The sequence below is a fragment of the Thermobia domestica genome, chromosome 4, assembly GCF_964235325.1.
Source record: "Thermobia domestica chromosome 4, izTheDome1.hap1.1, whole genome shotgun sequence".
NCBI lineage: Eukaryota > Metazoa > Arthropoda > Insecta > Zygentoma > Lepismatidae > Thermobia > Thermobia domestica.
Window position 1 is genome coordinate 263230764 of NC_137457.1, and position 21177 is coordinate 263251940.

General features: G+C 36.6%; 1 protein-coding gene across 1 annotated transcript in view; it reads right to left on the reverse strand.

The window, feature by feature from the left end:
* The window catches only part of LOC145684039 (major facilitator superfamily domain-containing protein 6-like), a 116421-nt gene that overhangs the window by 66820 nt on the left and 28424 nt on the right, over nt 1-21177 (reverse strand). Inside the window, exon 2 of the mRNA XM_081755866.1 lies at nt 1760-1905. Coding sequence (XP_081611992.1) covers nt 1760-1895 — 136 coding nt within the window. The 5' untranslated portion in view covers nt 1896-1905. The remainder of the gene's footprint in view (nt 1-1759; nt 1906-21177) is intronic.

A 21177-nucleotide genomic window follows, 5' to 3' on the forward strand; every position in this document is an offset into this window, starting at 1 on the left:
ATAAATAGAAACAATTAAATAATCTGAACTATGAACTAGAACAGCATATCTCAAACTTCTTTCAAGTGGAGCCACTTTTATTATAGACAGAATGTTCTACGGATCACCCTATTCTTATCCCTTTCGAATATAATTTTTCATTTGTTATATGTGACCGTATACCTATACTAGTTCATTTATAATTCTAAAATAGTCTTAATTAAAATCCAATTAATTTTATATTGGTATCAGTAGAAGGAAATATATATTAAGCCTAGTCTTTCTTGTAACTGATGACTATCGAGTATATTTTATAATAATAATTCATATACGCAGCTAAATTTATATAATATCTATCTTATTACACTATATACTCTATTTTAATCTATACGTGCTTGAGATTCTTAACTACGCTATAATATGTGATACGCAATTGATTTAAAATTATTATTTCTTTTATTGGATTGGCCCATAAGTGTTTGTGTTCCTTTTTCAGCGAAAATGTTGCATAAAAAATAAAATGTGGCAATGTGTGTTATGCTATTCGATAGGGCGTTATGTGCTCCACAAAATGGTGTGTTCAAATTGTTTATGCTGATATACATTCTGCTCTTTTCAGGTCATTAAAATAGTGTGTCAAGTCGACATATAAGAGCATTTTCAACACCTGCTGGGTTTAATCGAGGTACCAAAGCCACAGAAGTTGCTCTAGAGATTTGTGAAGTTTATAGCGAAGAAGCGATGCCTCTTAGGACTGCTCAATATTGGCTTTTTAGCGATTCGAAGATGGCAATTTTGACCTCAAAGATGTACATCGCCCCGGACGTTCAGTTCGATGAGGAACGACTGGATCAGCTTATTCACGAAGATCCACGCCAAACAACATGAGAATTGGCAGGGATATTGGAGTGCTCCTACCAAAGATGTTATAAAATAGAGGATCTGCCCATGCGTATCTTCATCATATGAACTCAATGAAGCCAAAAAACAACCGAGCATCGTCTGAGCCGGCACGTCTGATTGGTTACTCTTGTTTCCGCCATGATTTTTGGCTCGAAACATTACGATCTTAGTGGCGCGGAGTGGGCAGACTAGGTGTGGCGAAGCTGTGACGTATGGCTTCACGATTTTGTTGTATCGGTAGATCCTCTATTTTATAACATCCTTGACTCCTTCAGTACTATAGAGCGTCATCTCCATTCGATCGGAAAGGTTCAAAAGTTGGACGCAGTATTCCGCATGTTTTGACCGACATCAAAAATCAAAGCGCCACAATCACTACTAGTTTGCTTGCCCGTTATCCATCAACACGTCGACACAAGCAACGATTTCTCGCCATAAACTTAACAATTTTTTCGAACAAGTTCTGTGGCTTTGGCACCTCGATTAAACCCAAACAGCAGCAATTGTCGAAAATGCTCTTTTCTGTCGATTTGACACTCCATTTTAATGACCTGAAAAGAACAGAAAGTATATCAGCATAAAAAAAAAATTGAACACACCATTTTGTAGAGCACATAATGTTTTATCGAATAACATAACACACATGGTCACAACATTTTATTTTTCATGCAAAAGTTTCCCTGAAAAAAAGAACTTATGGGCAAACCCAATATTTTATTTGAACTAATCCTTATTCTAAGAGGACAGTAAGGCAGATCTTGAAGGCCACTTGTGGTCAGCGGACCACAGTTTCAGAAATGCGAAACTAGAAGATCAACTATTTGTTAAGAAGCTAAATAGTACAATTCATTATAGTTTCATTACTTCAGTTTCTTACCTCCATACAGGGTGAACACAGAAAGTTTGAGCATTACCAAATTTTTGTTTATTCTTAATTTTTTAAAGAATCCATCTTTTTCGTTTTCTTTTGCTTTTTCATCTTTATCTTCTTTCTTCGCTTCTGTATCTTGCATGTTAAAATATCTGTAAGAATAAACAATTATTTAATATTACTAATATTACAGAAAAGTAGATCTCATATTAATATATGACATACTGATAGTAACAATACATCAGTATTTTGCCGTATGTGACTGTCGATTGGTTAGAATTAATACGAGTGTATGGGCGCCTATAGAAGGTCTCTTATTTATTTATTTATTTATTTATTTATTTATTAACAGAAGTGCCTGGCTTCGCAGTAAGGAAAATATTTACGTACAAATTTTGGAAACACATAACTGAGTAGAATAGACAAACTACGCCTTCGGTGTGCCCCTGCCAATTTCCGAACCGGCTGACATGCACGTTCTTGACTAAACTTGGGCTTAAATGTTATTTTGCTTATCACCAATCAGTTTAACAGCCTCGAAATTATGGATTCGACACTAGTCTTGGTGATTTTGGACATTTTACTTTCTACCCCTTCTCATCCCTTCCCCATGCCGATGAGGGCTGAACTTGGACTTAGTATCTGGATTGTCACTATTCATCCTAACGACCCCGAAAACTATAGATTCGATACTAATAACGGGCGTTTTCGATTATTTTTACGTCACCCTTCCCACCAACTGGGGGTGTCTTTCCCCACAACATTTTTCTCCAGATTATAAGTTGTATGAGTATGTCAACTTCTTTTTAAAAATGAGTTTACATACCGAGTTTCATCTTCACTAGCATGAGAAGCTTGTGAGATACTGTACTATTGGCATAAATTTTAAATCTTTGAAACTTTCTTCTCTCGCCTTAGAATACGCACGAAAAAATTCAAAATAGCGTACGGTCTCTTCTATATTTCGATATGGTTACTTTATTTATTTATTTATTTACTAGCAGCGTTCACCCCGCTTCGCTGCGGTCACCCCGGAACGCAATAAACTTTGTTACTTAGATAATTTTTACTTTTTCGCTTTCAAATTGCAGTAAATGTTAACATTATAGCGCCTGTCATTTATGTTAACCCGCCGAGTGACCCGCTTCGCTGCGGTCACCCCGGAACGCAATAAACTTTGTTACTTAGATAATTTTTACTTTTTCGCTTTCAAATTGCAGTAAATGTTAACATTATAGCGCCTGTCATTTATGTTAACCCGCCGAGTGACACGGTCATGCGGGTTGCATATAAATACGTTTATTTTTATACCTATGATGAACTAACAAAGGATTTGTACGTTATGGACACTTGAATGGTCAATTATCTCAAGACACTGGTAATTAAAAATTAAAGTGATATGATAAAAACCATCTAGGGTCCAAATCCTAATAACCCCCCAAAAATAAAAGAAATTGGTTCAGCCGTATTAGCGTGATGAGGGAACAAAGGATTTGTACGTTCTCTTTTATAATATAGATTTATTTTATTTAACAATCACCAGATACAGCTCAGAGGCCATTTTACACTGCATATCCAACAACAACAATAACAATGGAAAGGATTTGGGAAGGTATCGGCCAGGGCCTGTTTAGTAGGTACCATCCTGGCATTTGCCTGGTAGGACTGAGGGAAACCCTGGAAAACCTCAGTCAGGATGGTCGGCAACGGGATTCGAACCCACGACCTCCCGAATGCGAAGCCAACGCTCTACCACTTGAGCTACTTCGCTAGAAACATGCCAAGAAAACGGTGTGGGTTCGTATACCGGACAAAGTAATCTATTGCATAAAAATGAAGAGGATCTTATTTGTGATCGCATCACTGGAAAATGGCTGAACTGTCTCCACCTACTCAAACTGAAATTGTATCATTTTATTTTGACTAAAATGTGTATTTTGAAGGATGAAGCTTATTATATAAAACTTTCCTCATTAAAAATAAGCAAACCCGTGTCCCAGCGTTTTTTTTAGAATTCCCGTTTTAAAAGGAAAGGGGGCATTGCGTATAATTTATTTCTTAACATTCAAATCATATTATATTGTCTGTTGTTTGTAATCGCATCACGGGAAAACGCTTGACTCCTTTGAAATGCATTTTGGAAGATAATACCTACCTCAAACTGGGGTTTTATCATGTCACTTTGATTAAAGCGTGTATTTTACGGGGGTAGAGGTTCTAAATTTCTGCGAAAAATAGAGTAATCTAAGGGGGTTTGTATTATTACAATTTCATTAAAGTGCTTATACTAAGAGCGTTCATATATTTTTCATAAACCTCTCCTCCCCGTGTGAATAACGGGAACGGGCACTTGGAACAAAACGGGAACTGTAACTGAGGACCATTTATGTTTACTACCGACAGTAGCGACACCATGTAGCGTAATTATAAACTTTTTGCTTCCACCAGAGTCGACGACGATATTTTCAATATTTCCCCGCGATTATTATAGTACAGATTATTTTCGTGACGTCATCTGGAAGAAAATTATAAACGAATGGAAGTTCCTATTCATATTCTGCCATCGTTTTATGTAAGCATAGCAGAAAACAATTTAACTGTGCTAAATGGTAAACCAGTATAACGATTTATAAGTTGCAAATGGGGCCTCTTGTGCTTGGGGTCCCTAGTTCGATACCAGCTCGCACCAAGTAGGATTTGTGAGGGACAAATATCGTTTGCGTTTCCTCCTACTTGCTTTCTTCCGCCATTTCATTCATTCTCATCATCACCGTCTCCTTTAGCCTATATGGGATAACCATTGAACGTAAAACTGTAAGATTAAAGCCTGTGACAAACCCATCTTGGCATTTCAGCTAAACGAATGAAACGCTAGCTCTGGCGCAACATTGCCAAGTGGTAAAAGGGTGTGGCTACGGCTAAGTAGACAAACTACAGCACGATCAGGTGGCAGGGGATAGACGTAGATGTATACAAAATGAACGTGGCAATACCGCTGGCCTCTCATTTGCTAGCACCATTTAAAGGGAACTCGGAGCGCCGCCTTCAAATGCCAAGATGTTTGTCACGCCGTTTAGTTCTAATTGTTCCCATTTATCAATGATGGTTAACCTCTCGAAAAGCCTATAACTAGGGGGAAACGGAACTTGTGCCTCAGGCGCCTGATTAGAGGGGCGCAAAACAGGGCAAATATTTATTTTCACAATAAGGCAAGGAAAGAAGTTTTAGCAAACTAAAGATCATTAAGAAAAGAATACCTCAGAAGCTTAAGAGAACAACAACGACTCACCAACCTTAGGATCATATCCACAGAGCATAAGTTAGATTCAAAGCTATCTTTTGAGAACATTGTAAAAACTTTTGCACCTAAAAGATTTCGTAAAGTCAAATTTTAGTTCCAACTTTTTGTATTTTCATTTACATTACATCGATTTAAGAGATTTGCAAAATGTCCAAGTATAATAACTGGGACAACAGCTTGACTGTTTGTCATAATTAAATATTATATTCTAAAGCAATATAATATAATATAATATAATATAATATAATATAATATAATATAATATAATATAATATAATATAATATAATATAATATAATATAATTCATTGTACACATATGTACATCCTGACATAATTCCAAAAGACATTGTGATTTGCAGTTATGATAAGACTATAAGAATAGGTCAAGCTACTCTACGCTACTCTTAGATTATTTGGCAATCAAATACTAATTAGTTTGGTGTTTTATTTTTTTACCAAAAATTAAATTATGTACAGCAATTTTGAAATCAAGCTTTACAACTTGAAGGAAAAATGGAATAGGAGAATTAACGTGTGATGTCAATATCAAGGTATAGTCTGGGAGCGTTTTGGTTTGGTTGGTCGAGGGGGGGGGAACCTGCTGGGCTCTTCAACACCTCCGGCGACAACTAGTCTAGTTCCGTCGCTGCTCGTACATTACTTGCTGAGTACATGAAAACAGTTTTGAAATATAAAATAATTCGTAGCGGTCATGTAGCCCAGAGTGTCACGTAGGGTTAAAATGTAGACAACAGGTGCACAAAGCTGTAAGGTTATGTTACCAGGTTTTGGTAGGTCATTGACATAACTAGAATATTTTGTCAAGGGGCCCATGCTACCTTATATCTGAAAATTGAAATAACTTTGCCTGTGATCCAAGAGTATTCTAAAAAGAGCAACAGTGTTCTAGAGGGCTCTGCCCATATTGTTACGCGTATGAGTTAGGATATTATCCTTGAGAGGCCTTCTTCAAGAAAATTTTGTCCAGTGGAAGCAAAATCAAAGTATGAGGAGCAGTAGCGTAGTCAGGATTGTTATTTGGCAAAAACACAATTGCCTTTTTTCCGCTTTAACCACTTTTGTAAAACGTTTTGCGACATTTTGCAATTGCAAAGGAAGTTCTTATTTCGAGCAGTGTTGGGTAAGTTACTTGTAAAAATGTAACGCGTTACAAGTTACTTTACTTTCTCTTAAAATGTAACGCGTTAGTAACGCGTTACTTGCACCAAAAAAGTAACTGTTACTTTACTTCGAAAGTAACGCGTTACTTTTAGGTCCGAGACTTTAAAAATGTGAAAAAAAATTACTTCAATTTTCCGTACTACTATTACTACCGCTATTATTATTATTATTATTATTATTATTATTATTATTATTATTATTATTATTATTATTATTATTAATAATAATAATAATAATAATAATAATAATAATAATAATAATAATAATAACACTGTATATAAAAATGAAAGATAGGCGGTTTGTATTTTAATATTAAAAAACTATTTGATTGCCAACCTCGGTAGTCGTGAAGTCTAGGAGTCTAGAACATTGTTCACGAGCTTCTGAATTTGGGTTGAGCGTCTAGGTTGAGTATTCGGGCTCGAGCCAAACACTGTTAAAAGTTATAGGGCACTGGCCAAATATCTGCAAAACTGCTGGGCCCGGGTTTATAATTGTCAACGACTCGAGCAGCTCGGCTCACAGCTCATTCACTATCGACCCGAACCGAGAAGTGAGCCGAGCCAACAGCTCACCCAATCGACTCGGCTAGAGCTCTCGACTCAGTTGAGCCGAACCGAGCAGATGGTTCATCCCTACCAAGCCAGCTCAAGTCGATGGTTCACCCCAAGTGAGCCGGCTCGAGCCATCTTCTCAGTTGAGCCGAGCCGAGCTGAGCTTGTTATAAAAAATCTCTTGTGGTCTCGCTATCGAGACGAGAGAAGATGCGAGCAGTGTCCCCTCTCGTGAGCAACATTAAAAGTATTCCATATTACTGTTTAGCTTACATTTCTCATGGCTTGCGTTTTTCAGTGTAATCAGGTCATGATTTCAAGACGAGTTAAAAGGAACGAGCCATTTATCAAACTCGACTGGACTCGAAACTCGACGCGAAAAACTGAATCGGCTCGGAACTTGACTCGAGGATATTACCTTTGACTTGACTCGAAACTCAACTTGAATTCGAGTCGAGTCGAGTTGTAGCTTATTCTATGCGTTAAAAAATGGCTGCTTATTATAATTCTGCTAAACTAATTATATAATAATAACAATGTTGTTACGTAAAATTAAAAATACAGAATATAGAGAAACATTACACTACAACTAATAAAATGAGAACACATGAACTGGGAGGGAATCAAAACTTGCCAGTAACCCTAAAATCGATACATGCTTTTTAAAGCGTTTCAAACTCTATAATCAATAGGACTCCAGGATAAGCAAACTGATCTGAGAGAACTCCAATATTACATACCATCAGCAAACTATTTTCTACTAATAAAGTAGGCCTGCTCATCAGAACACGGTTTATTCATATTAACCCCTTACTGTAAATCGTTAATTATGACACCCTAGTTGTTGATAAATATTTTCCGCCGGGACACTTCAGACACTTTACTTTTAAATTCTGTCCACCATCGTCCTCAGCTCTTAAAAAAAAAGTATTTTTTCAAATGTTCGAACGGTAAAATATTTTCGTTCTCCATCTTTATAAAAACTACACTAATCAAAGTAAAATAGACTACCGGTATCATTGCACTCCTAGTTCACTCACTGAATGTATTGATTTGGAGCTGTCAAAATCAACGACAAAATCTTCCAGGTGCTTGTAATCAGTACACATGATTTCCCTAAGGTTGTCCTCATCTTCAAAAAACAGCAAGTGGCACTACGAACTTTTCTGTTTCTCTGTGTGTCTGTGACTGTCGGTCACTGACATACGTAGGTCATGCTCGATTGTTTTATTCTGAGAAATTCACTTACAGGAAAGAAACATTTGTTTCCGAAAAAAAATACATATATTGTAGTTGCTCATCCGAAATGTAACGCGAAAAAAGTAACGCAAACTAGGTACGTTACTTAAAAATTTGTAACGCGTTACCGTTGGAGTTACTTTGGAAAAAATGTAACGCGTTACTAGGAAACGTTACTTAAAAAGTAACGCGTTACAAGTAACGCGTTACTTGCGTTACGTTACTTCCCAAGACTGATTTCGAGACCCTGAACTCGTCTAACTTAGGCAAATCTTCTGACTTGCTCCAATCGATCAAAAATCAGATATTGCTGTGAGATAGTCACATGCTACAAGTGTTTACTATTGTTTTCCACCCTCTCCTGTTAACATTTTTTCCTCAAATATTTTTCATTTGAATGAAACGAAAACATTACCTGTCCTTTCTTTCATTCAACTTGTCTAGAAACTGTTTAGTGGCATGTTATGTTCTGAAATAGAGTACGTGGAAGGCAATTGTTGTTTTTTTTTTTTTTCAGAGAAAAAAATTAAACATCGAAGCACCAAAGTAAATTGTCGAAACCCCTTGGGGGGCTCGGCCCTCCTGGGCCCACCCCTTCCCTACGCCACTGATGAGGAGGCTGTACTGGAACACTAATAGATAAAGGATATGCCTTGTAGGAGAGTGTCATGTAATCAGAATTTAATTTGTGTTAATTCTGGTAAGGGGGAGGGAGAAGTGATAGATCATCTCTGCGGACAAAGCCTTATCAGAAGTACTAAAAGAAACAGTGATCCTGTATACTTTATCTTTGGTCATGATATTATGTCCTGGCAGACAACTAATCGATAGGCAGAAAATATTGTCCAAGGAAAGAGAACATAATTAAAACTTGAGGGACGGAGTTGCCCAAGAGACGAGACGAGATAGATATTTTCGAAACGAGACTGAGCTCTTCCAATAAAACAGATACTTTCGAGACAAACTGAGCTCTTTCAATAAAATATACTTTTGAGACAAACTGAGCTCTTCCAATAAAACAGATACTTTCGAGACAAACTGAGCTCTTTTAAAGAACAGATACTTTCTTGATAAACTGAGCTCTTCCAATAAAATAGACACTTTCGAGACAAACTGAGCTCTTTTAATAAAACAGATATTTTCAAGACAAACTGAGCTCTTTCAATAAAACAGATACTTTCTTGATAAACTGAGCTCTTCTAATAAAATAGACACTTTCGAGACAAACTGAGCTCTTTTAATAAAACAGATACTTTCAAAACAAACTGAGCTCTTTCAATAAAATAGATACTTTCGAGACAAACTGAACTCTTCTAATAAAACAGATACTTTCAAGAAAAACTGAACTCTTCCAATAAATCAGATACTTTCGAGACAAACTGAGCTCTTTCAATAAAACACGTACTTTCGAGACAAACTGAGCTCTTCCAATAAAACACATACTTTCGAGATAAACTAAGCTTTTTCTATAAAACAGATAGTTTCGAGTCAATATATTATTTACACTATACGTTTTCGAGACAAGACTGCCTGAATTTCTGTTTCGCCTTAATGAAAACGCTGCACTGGAAACTATTTACTAAAGAATGAACCAAAGTATCGTGTAATCGCAATTTACTAGTTTATAGTAGCATCACTGATAGACAGCGTCCTAACCTCAAATGTGGTGGCGGCTAAACCTCCACGGAAGTAGGCGAGGTACGGCGCTACGTGTTGTATATTTAAACGTTTCTTTCCATTTGCAGACATTGCTTAGACAATCTATAAACACATATTGATGACATGTACATACAAACAAAATAAACACGGTAGCTGGTGTCAATGATCTGAGCTTTTTCCACTAATACTTGAAATCACTTTGAGAGAAAGATTACTATTTTTATTTGCTGACTACCAAAGTTCAATGTGGTCTGATGCAGATAACACTGATGAAACACAAGATATTAAACTATGTGTCAACAAATTGAATACACTGCATACTTGAAGTGAAGTTTCTTTCCTACTGATTTCAAAAGCTCTTCAACACGTGCCTTCCTGCAATTTCTTCAATGTACACTTTAATGCAAAATAATTATAGATTATATTGCATAACATCCACATATTTATCAGTTTAATGGAAATACCTGGAGGAAAGTAAAACTAGATTAATACGGCGTTGGACCACCTTTCGCCCACAAAAGAGCTCTGACGTGATGTAAAATGAAGTTATAGAGTTCTTGAATTATAACAAGTGGAATATTACAGCATTCTGATTACAGTGAATCACTCGGTTCTGTGAGAGAAGGTGGAAACAGAAATCTGCCGTGGATTCGTGTCTCCAAAAGCGGAGCACAGGTGTCCGATTTTGTTCAGGTCTGGAGATTGAGTGGGCTATGGGAAATGATTAACTTCATTCCGCTGTTCCTCAAAGAATGCCGCAACCGCTCCAGTTCAGTGAATAGGCATATTATCATTCTGAAATAATGGGATCCTTGCCCGGAAACAACATCTCGATCATACTTAGGAAGAAAATGCTCGCCTAAAATGGTGATTAATCACAGGTAATAACCGCGGCGGGTAAGCATCAGCAAGACCCACTGAAGACCAGAATATTGTAGTCCCCAGCATCGCACAGCTGCTGCCATGTTTCACAATTGGACGGAGACACTGTCGGCCACACGCTTCTTTGGGCGGTCGCCATATATAAACACGACCCGTAGTTTCAAATAACATAAACGATTACTCATCCGACTATATTGCATACGTATTTTCAGTCATCAGCGGTCCACGTTGCATGTTCGTGGCATCATTGACATCGTGCTAAAGCGTGATGGTCCCTTATTAGCAGTTTCGCTCGTGCAACCTGACCCCGCATGTAACACGCGGCATACTGCGATTATTGATACAGGCTGTGGGTGGTGCTGCTTGTGCTCCTGCGTCATTTGCATTGAAGTCGCACGACAGTTCTGAGTGACAATTCAGTGTAATGCTCGGCGGGACCTGTCATAAAAGGTTTTCTTCCGACCACTATTCCTCTTCGCCAATATGGTTTTGCCCAGAATTTGTAAGGCCGTCATCACCTTGGATACTGTTCCTTGTGACATACCGAACACACTTGCCAATTACGTCACGCTCTCAACGAATTATCAAGCGCCAACAATTTGATCTCTTTGGAATTCAGAGAGATCGCTCTTTTTTTTACACTATCACTGTCTACTCAATTCACTGCACATTGTCATTCTACTGCTCCTAACGTAGTACGAAGTTTGCCCTACCACGCTACCAATAACAGTCGGCGCTGCGATTGCCAGTCGGAAGTTGCCAATCCACACATCTGAAATGTTTCCAACTCCAGGTATTTCCATTAAATTAATAAGTATTTGTACGTTATGCAAGATCAGACAGGAAAAAAATCTAATGGTGCTTTGAAATCATATTATGAGGTTGTAACTTGAAAACTTTTTTTTTTCTGACAGCAAACATGCAACTTATGTGTTATTTAAAAAACTAAATAAAGAAATTGTACGATATAATGACGTCAACATTCTTACGAACGCATTCTCTCAACCTGTCACCTAAATTCCACAGTCTATATTCGACCATATATTACGAAAATGTCTCTCTCTCGGAATTGCACATTTCAGTTTGCCTGTGATACGCAGTTTGGTCATGAATTTTTTTTCCTTTAAGGTAACCCCATAGAAAATAATTGGTTGGCAATGAGTCCGGTTAGCGATGTGACCATATCATATTACTTTATTTGAAGATGAGATACCTGGGAAACATTTATTTGAGAACAGCCACCGATGTGTTTGATGTATGGGCACACTCACTCCATCTCATTGAAACCAAATTTATGTGGAGTGAATTGTTGAGATATAACATTGGCAACTACCATTATTAGTACCGGTACAATAGTACACGGTAAAAAAATATTGGTGATGCTCTGTCCTCCCAGCATGATTACCACTTTACCGTGTTATTTGAACACCAAGGGTCTGGTGTTATGATTAACACGTTGCAAGTATTACTGGTTTGACGCAGAACAGGTGTGATAATGACAGCACAGCGGTCTTAGATAAGAATTATATGGATGTTAGAACGCCGTAATACGAACTACGTCACAGTATTTTCCCAATATATGCCATGCAATGTTAGTAACATCCTAGCTCGCATTGTGAACGCAAGTAATTAAGGTACTAATACGGTACTTGTAACTCTATTATTTTTCGGTGATCAAACAACTCTTTCATTTGCTAAGAAAGACCTATACTGTAAATTTCAGCGTATACAATGTCTTGTGGGGAAATCATAAATACCACATAACCGACATATTGAAAATTTGTATTAGTTTTTATTTATTTATATTTTTTGCTATGATCAAAGCTTTACGCGATGTATTTGAAATGTATACCAAACAATGAACAATGTATTGTATTTTCTGTTGGATTCTCTGATAAACTTTACATTAGTAGAACAATGTTTCCATCTGTTTTAAATATTATTACATTTCTGTTCAGTGTATTTCAACCCATCAAGAGTCTTCGCGTGAGCGCAAGTCTTGGTCTTGCAGCTTATGCAAGACCAAGACCAGGAATCCCGATGCAAGACCAAGACCATACCCGCATGACCAAGACTCTTGCGCAAGAGTCTTGTATAAGTACCTCCTTCCAAAACTAAAGAGGAAAGTAGTGTTAAACATTTGTAATTCCGTACACCATAGATGCCAACTACATGGATTTGGCCTTGGCTCCGAGGCTCAAGCATCCGTTGGAAATTTTTAATGTATACTCATAAAATTAATATCGAAATAATATTTTCATGACATTGACAAAATTTAGTGCATGTAACCGCAAGTTTGATTTCATGGGCGGATGCTTATACGTTGAATAATATATTGTTTATCAATATAACTTTTACCCTCCTTAGGTATACGACACACCAAGGATTGACCTGACTTGATTTTGAGTTTAACGCCCCTTTCAGCAGCGAGGCTATATGAGACGTGGACCTACAGATTAACGTGGAATCCGAACCACATGAGCTCCCGCCGGGAATCGAACCCGGGTCTCCCACGCCACCGAGGATTGAGTGATATAACATTAAACATCAATAAATAATCCATATTCACACATGAGAATGATTTTGTACAGTTAATTAAAATAACTTGGAGTTTGATGCCGTTATTTTGTATTTCTAACATAGATCAAAAGTATTTATACAAATTGAGTTTACGCAATAGACATAGACAGTTAAGTCGTTTCCAGTTTTCACTCAAATTATTCTAGAATATTAAGAGGTTCGATTATAATCATTATTATTTTAATTTTCCTCTTGTAAATTACTCATTGCAGCTTTGAAAAATTCAGCTAATAAAACTCCAACCGACCAAAGCAGTATATATATTTTAAGAGTATATATAAGATGTGTTACAGTTTCGGCTATGTAACATAGCCTTCCTCAGACACAAGACATGTTACATAGCCGAAACTGTAACACAGATATATAATCTTAAAATATATATACTGCTTTTGTCAGTTGGAGTTTTATTAGCAATTTTTCTCTCAATATTACTAAACTTATCACCATCATTATTATGACTATTCTGCCATTATTGGCAGGTCACTTGGTGCAACTGAGAAGCTTCGATGTACGGTGATCCTCAGCTAGTCTCTTCGACTAGATATAGCAATTTTCTGTTTTAATACCTTCCTTCAACTACAATCTCCTTCGCTTCCTTCCTCTCTTCCTTTCACCATACCCTCTAGCGCGTTCCTCATAATATAGTTTCTCCTCAGCCTATGTCCCAACCAGTTCATCTTCCTCCTCTTAATTACATCTAAATCTTTTCTCCCCTACTGCTATTATTTCTAAAACTTTCTCATTCGTTTTCCGTTCAACCCAGCTAATGCTCTCCTTTTTTCTCCATGCCCCCGTTTCGAAAGCCTCCAATTTTTTCATCGCATTTACGTAATGTCCTTGTTTCGGCCTCATAGAGTACATATTCAAAACAGAAAAACAAAATCTCAATATTTAATTGGAAGTTTGTTCAATACAAAGATTAGCTAATCATGGTTAAAAAGAAAAAAACCCGGTGCCTTTGGAGTGTAAAAGTAATTTTACAATTCATAATATTTCAGTAATTTGTGCTGCCTTGATTTTCTTTCATGCGTCTCAGGGGTAGCCTCCCCAGTTTGGGAACCAGAGGAGTATTGGATCTGTAAAAAAAATATAAAAAAAGATTTCGAAACGTTGTGATTTATCTTATAAGTAGTGAAGCGTAGGCACCCATTGAAAACAAAATAAAGGTAATCGCTTATGTTGTACACTATCATCATACAGTACTTACACGAAGGTAAACTATGTTACATTTAGAAACATAAATTGTATTTCCGTTACTATTGGCGCATTATAGAATTTATCTCTTATATCCAGAGTAAAATTTACGTATGAAAAGCGTAAGATTTCTTAATAGCAAGACTTGAAAGAGTCTTGCAAGCAAGACCAAGATTGGGCGTGCATAACCAAGACCAAGTGTTCCAGTGCAAGACTAAGACCAAGACTGGATATGCAAGACCAAGACTAAGACCCAAGTCTTGGTCTTGGTCTTGCATTTACTCATCACTACTTCGCAATGAGATGAAGCCAAGGGTATTTGACACCGCATTTGATTCCTTTGTTTTTCATTTCCCTATGCTTTTCTTTATTTCCCGGAAGCGTTATTAAAAATTGCAAGATTAAAGTCCACGATGATCTTCTTCTTCACCCACTATATTTGTTTCTAATAACCACTTATAAATAATTTGTTCCACATCTTTATTATCACTTATAATACTAATTTCTTTCTAATAATAATCAATAAAATGCCCATTATATAAACGTAGTTGTTTGGCAATTGTTCATAAAACAATACTAATGATGTGTTACTGAATCGCTCCATACTACAAGTCGTTATGTCAGTTAGTTGCTTTGGTGACTACCATTTTAACAATTTAGTCCAAGATCAGATGATACTGAAGTAGTACATGTGTCAAATCTTAACACAGCATGAGTCCCACAGAGCCATCGTGTTGAATTAACATATCCATGCTTTTTACTATATAATAATCTACGTAAGATAACATTTTTATAAAAGCTGGAAAAATACTTGGAAAATGTCCAAAACAGTTTTCGTATACAGAAATTTAAATTAAAATCTATTAAATATGATAAGGAGTATGGTAGTAGACCTGCCAAGGAATAATTTGAATCTCCTTCCATACAGTAAAAAACGGCGGAGCTAACTCAACACAATAAATCTGTGCTATTCAGTTATGTTTAATTTTTACACAAACCTGGCACTTACTTCAGTTCCGTCAAATGTTGCAATAAATCAACTACCTGACGTTGTGACTTGAAATATATACTAGTTTTAATAACTTGACATTGGTATTGTTTTGTGTACAGTTGCCAAGTAACTACATTATCACACATTAAATATAAATGATTTATGAGGGAAAATAAAACATACATTATTTATAAGTAGTTAAGAGAAATTAAGCATAATCCGGCGAGGAATAGAAACGTACGGTCGATATTGTGATCTGGCAACCTTGTTTCTGAATGAAAGAACATCGGTTATTCAAAATCAAAGTAGCCTAATCAACACATAGAAACAAGAATATTTCAATGCAATATTTGATTTCATGCTTTACCTAATATATAATCATAAACATTTCATTTATTGAATTTCATTGATTTTGTTTTACGTGTGTGTATCAAATAGATAGTAGTAAGTTGATATGTGCGAAAATAGATGGCAGCACTTACACTAATGTGCATTTTGCCAGAAAACCATACACGCTCACTATACTATTTTTGTGAAAAGTTTCAGAAAATACATGAATGTTTGTTTCTTTATAAAAGTGTGAAGTATACGTCATAAAGTTGCGTTCATAGATAAAAATAAAACAAATACAGTGTTTCAAGTACCGGTACCAGTTACTGAGATGTTTATTACATCCTTGGAAAGTGGTATCTACATGTAGCCTACACTAAAATCAGTGTAGATATAGCCTACCTCTGTGATGCACAAAATTTTGAAGCAACTGCAATACCTTTATTATAAAAGATTGTCTGATTACAGAACAAGAATGCATTAATCAATATTAGTACCTCAAAGGGCTTGTATTTATCATGCTAAATGGAGTGTTAGTAATAACACGGGTATTTATTAAAAGAGCATCGCCCTGATGTTATTTTCACACTGCAAAATTAGTGTCAAGCGTAAAACACTGGGCCAGTGTAAGATGTGACACCAAATCCTTGGTGTTAGAATAACACATTAACCTTTCTACGCCTACCAGGAATTTGAATGAAATCGTAGACTCTCGCGTTGGGGGGCCTGGTGACCCCCCTAATTATCACAGAGTCATGATTGATACATCGCTGGAAATCTTATGGGACATAAATTCCAACGAGTTAACATTTGGGCAATTTCAGTCCTATTCGTAGAAGAAGAAGAACTATTCTAAAAATAAATGTAATTTACGTTAAAAAAAACTGAGACTCAAAAATAAGCCAATTTTTGCCCCTCCTCCCCCTATATAAGGAAGAAGTACATATATACGGTATTACCATGTAGTGGACTACTTCATTGCTTTACATACCAATTTTTATGAGCGTACCCCAAGGGGAAATGACCCCCAAAAAATCTGATGCAAAAAGAACAAGAACTTTATCCTACCCCTCCGCCGTAGAACCCACCTATACATATAAAATACATATCAACGAAAATATTCATCCTTCAGGAATACATTGATACCAACGTTATCTTCCTAGCTTAGGGGATGAGCTGTTGAGTTCTAAAACCTTGACGCAATGAGCAGTTGTGTCAATGGATTTTAAAGTGTAAAGTGACAATAATCTTCTGACTATATATATATCATCTAGAAACATAAGTTTTACACTGAATTTCGTAAGTTTTTTTTTTTTTTTTTTTTTTTTTTAATTTTCATGAAGCATTATCGTATATTTGCTTCGAGTGTGAAGAATTAGCCCTGTTGCTTGAGGTTGAAATCAGTTTCAAAGGTAAGAGGATATAATCTAGAAAGTAACAAATGGTAGTGTTAATACAACTCTATTTTAATATAGGTCACCACAACGTTAGTGTTTTATTTCAACACTGAAAGTTCAATGCAGTGTTTGTTGTTTGAGGCAAATTTCCCTAATTAAGATAAATTTCGTAGGTAAATTAGCAAAAAGGAATTTTTTCCCCGCAAAACATAAAAATCCAGGGAAATTCTCGCACAGACCAGTTGACCAATATAAATGTTTAAACTTTCCTTTGTTCTTCAGAAATGGACCAATACAATAGCAATAGTGTGCGTGCATCTGTTCTAAGTAGCACCCATTCTTGGTTGGGTGTATTTTTTTTTTTTTTTTTGTAAAAATAAGTGAAGGAAAACATAAAAAAAATTGAAGCAAAAATTAAACGAACAAAACAAATGTAGTTGATACTTCCTTCATTATATGTAAACTAATCATATTACATAACTTCTTTCATAAGACCACGTTTCCATTTTACATGAATTTTGTAGCTGCCATAAAAAAAAAAAAAACTTGCAACCCGATCTTTCTATTTACTGTTTAGATGTTACAACTTCCTGAAAGCAAGAAAGGTATCTCCACATATGCAGCACTGCACTCTAGTGGACAAATAGTGAACCTCCTCATTAAAAAACTTGTATTTTTTTGGCGCACTTCCCCTCCCTGTCCAAAAGAATCCGTTGTTTCGGAAGCAGTGAAACTGTTTTTTCCTTTATGTCAGCGGGTTGGCGATAGCAGGTAGCAAGCAGTAAGACGACCCAGAAAGTTGCGCATGGTTTAACTCCTTGCAAGATGAAAAAATGCCCGTTTCAAGATTATGTCTATGTGGAGAAATATAGTACGGTTGCATTTTTTTTCTTTTTTTAAATGACAGCTACAAGATTCATGTAACGTGACAACCACGCTTGAGAATTGAACACTCAGCAAACTAGGGAAAATTTTAGGGCCGCGGTGGTTCAGTGTAAAAGCGGTGCATGGGATCCTTGGTTTGAACCCAGCTCGCGCCAAGTGAATTTTGTGGTGGACAAACACCGTGTGAGTGAGTATTCTCGGGGTTCTCGCGTTTCCTCTCACTTCATTTTACAATTTCATCCATTTTTCATCATCACCGTTTCCTGTAGCCTAGCTGGCATAACTGTAGAATGTAAAACTTAAAGAATTCATATACAGTAGAGCGTCGATTATCCGAAGTAATTGGGGGACATGGGTGTTCGGAAAACTGGTTTGTTCGGATAATCGAACTGTACATGTTTATTTGCCAAAAAGAAGTACTGTACAGTAAATTTATTCATAAAAAGAAGTGTGCTGATTGTTGAAACACAGCGACTGGCGGCTTGGCCGGTCAGCAGCGCCTTATGAAGGCCCCATTAGAAGCAATGTTCCGCCAGCGGTGGCTCAGTGCGGCGACTACTGTGGGAAACTTGGTTTGGGAGTGAGGGGGATGATGGACGGTAGGGTGGGAGAGTAACAGGTGCGAGCGAGTACATAGTTCGGTTAAGTGGTCGTTCGGTTGACCGACGTTCGGATAATCGACGCTCTACTGTACACGAAAATATGATATGAAAAGGGAAAATGTTGTGCTAGTTGAGGGAAATTTTCTTAAGGAAACCTATGAACACTCATTCAGTGTTGCGGTCAACAGAAACCCAGATTTGCCGATTTCTCACAGAGCTAGTGTTGAGTGGTATTAAATTTGACAACAGTGAAAAACAACACTGCTACGATGTTAAAGAACTTGCTGGATGAATGAAGGAACGCGGAAATACAAACTGAACCACGGCATTCTTTCAATACATACAATCTGTTTTTACCTAACACTCCCACACGCATAATGAACATAAACCATTAAATCAAACAAGAAGTTTCCTAATGTTCTCCGATTCTCAAAAAACTTGATCCGTACCTTCTTTGATGCTCATAAAAACATAATTTAAGCATTCTCCAGGGTAAAGCTGTAAGGCACATTTTTAACTTTTCTGAGTTTCTGGTGGAATCATGTTGTACAGAACATGACTGACATATCCCGAAAGAATCGCTTCTCTATTCCCCAAATTATGGCCTAGAATGCTCCCAAACTCTGAGCGGAACATTATTGTATATTGGAAGTTTACTTTAGTTTTCGTCGTTTTTCTCGTCGTTTCGTCGTTTTCGAAATGCGTCGTACAGCGTTATTTTGGTAATTGTTTTAATTGCGGGTAAGTATTCAATCAAACTAAGAATTAAAAAAGTTATGCTTACTTTACTATGTACGCTAACACTAGTAATAACAATATGTGTACCAGTTATTCAAATTTATTTAGAAAGGATACGTTAGGCATAATTATTTACTCGGAAGTCATTGTGAAACCATTTTAGAATAACAACCCGTCTAAAGATAGTTCAACCCTATTTTTTCTTCTTCCCAGCGCTTGACTCAACAAACATCTCACGAAAGCTGCTCAAGCAATATTTTATTATTGTTTTAACATGCTAATATGCCTGGTCTTGCTAGACTATATATATATATATATAATAATTCTTTTGTAGATTCAACTACTAGGATAAGGGGAGAGGATACGAACAGATTTGTAAAAACTAGGACTCCACGCTCACCAGGATCACCTACAACCTCCATCTGAAATCTTTAGTTGTTTGTTTAGATAAATATACAGTAATCTACCTATTATCCGCTGAATTGGGTGGCGCAGCAAGCGCGGATAATCCGCGAAATGGGTGAAAAGGACACAAATGAACAAATTTTGCTTATAGCTCGTCCAGCGTTTAGTCTGTACTGTGGCTGCTTATGGGCTTTTACTTCTGCGTACTTACCCCCTTAAAGAGAACAGATTTCACTACTGTAGTTTATCTTTTAAAATGTTAAATATTTACCGACGATACAAAAATAATTTTCATAACTTCTCTTTTCCTTATAAAGTATGTAATTACCTTTTAATAGCTAGTTTTTGTTTTTCAAACTTGAAGGGGGAAGACACGATAAGCGTAATGGCTGCAGGAACGTTGCCGATCCATTTGTACGTGACTAAAACTGTCTGCTCAAAGATAGCGTTTCCAACTGCCGAAAAATTTCACCGTAGTGTCAACCTACATTCGTGAGCTCATTAGTATTGTCACCTACACTGATTTCACGTAGCTAAAAAGAAATAAAAGTACAGCCAGAAAGAATTGAATGGAATCTTTCTGATTTTTGGAAAAAAAGTAAAATTTATTTCCATCTCCTTTTTTTTTTCTTTTTTTCTATCTCAACCAAAGAGAAATATTTTAATCAAAAAGGAAAGAGAGCAGAAAAGGAGTTGCAGCTTAACATGAGATTCGAACAACTTGTGTCCGCACCTGGAATCGAACCCGTGACCCTTTGCTTACAAGGCGACGAGCGTAACCCTCATCCGCGGCTGGACACTGAATAAAAAGGCAGTAATAATTTCAGGGATGATCTGCAGGATGATTTTTCAAGTACGAAATTACCATCTAAGGTAATTCAGTTTTATTAGGTCATTATTATTATTATTATTATTATTATTATTATTATTATTATTATTATTATTATTATTATTATTATTATTATTATTATTATTATTATTTAACAAAGCTACAGCCATAATCCATATTTTTCCAAAACTATTAACTTGCTTTGTATTAAAAGTAAACGCTAAGCATAAAACTTCTTAGGCCTAGCACTGATCCATGAAATTTTTCTCGGTACATCTGAGTTCGATTATTTAGATATATTCCTCGTCGGGAAGGAAATTTTTAGCGAGAATTACTGTAGGGCACATTTCATATTTCTTCTTTCATCTTTCTTGTATTGAAATTTCTTTGGGAGTTCGAAACTGACCGACTTTTGTTGGGTTTTATAATAGTATTGGTTTCAGAAACTACACCAGGAAATAGAGAGACGGTTTGTTGCGGTGGGTAGGACTAATTGCTTACCTACTGTATCATCTATTGTCGCAGTAGTATGGGCTGCACTTTAGGACACTTTTTGGCCCCTGGGTCCCTGCCTCAGGACCCATGGTCCCTGGCCGGGGTCAATGACCTAGGGGTACATAGGACCACCCCCTCTAAATTTTGGCAGGGGTACCATG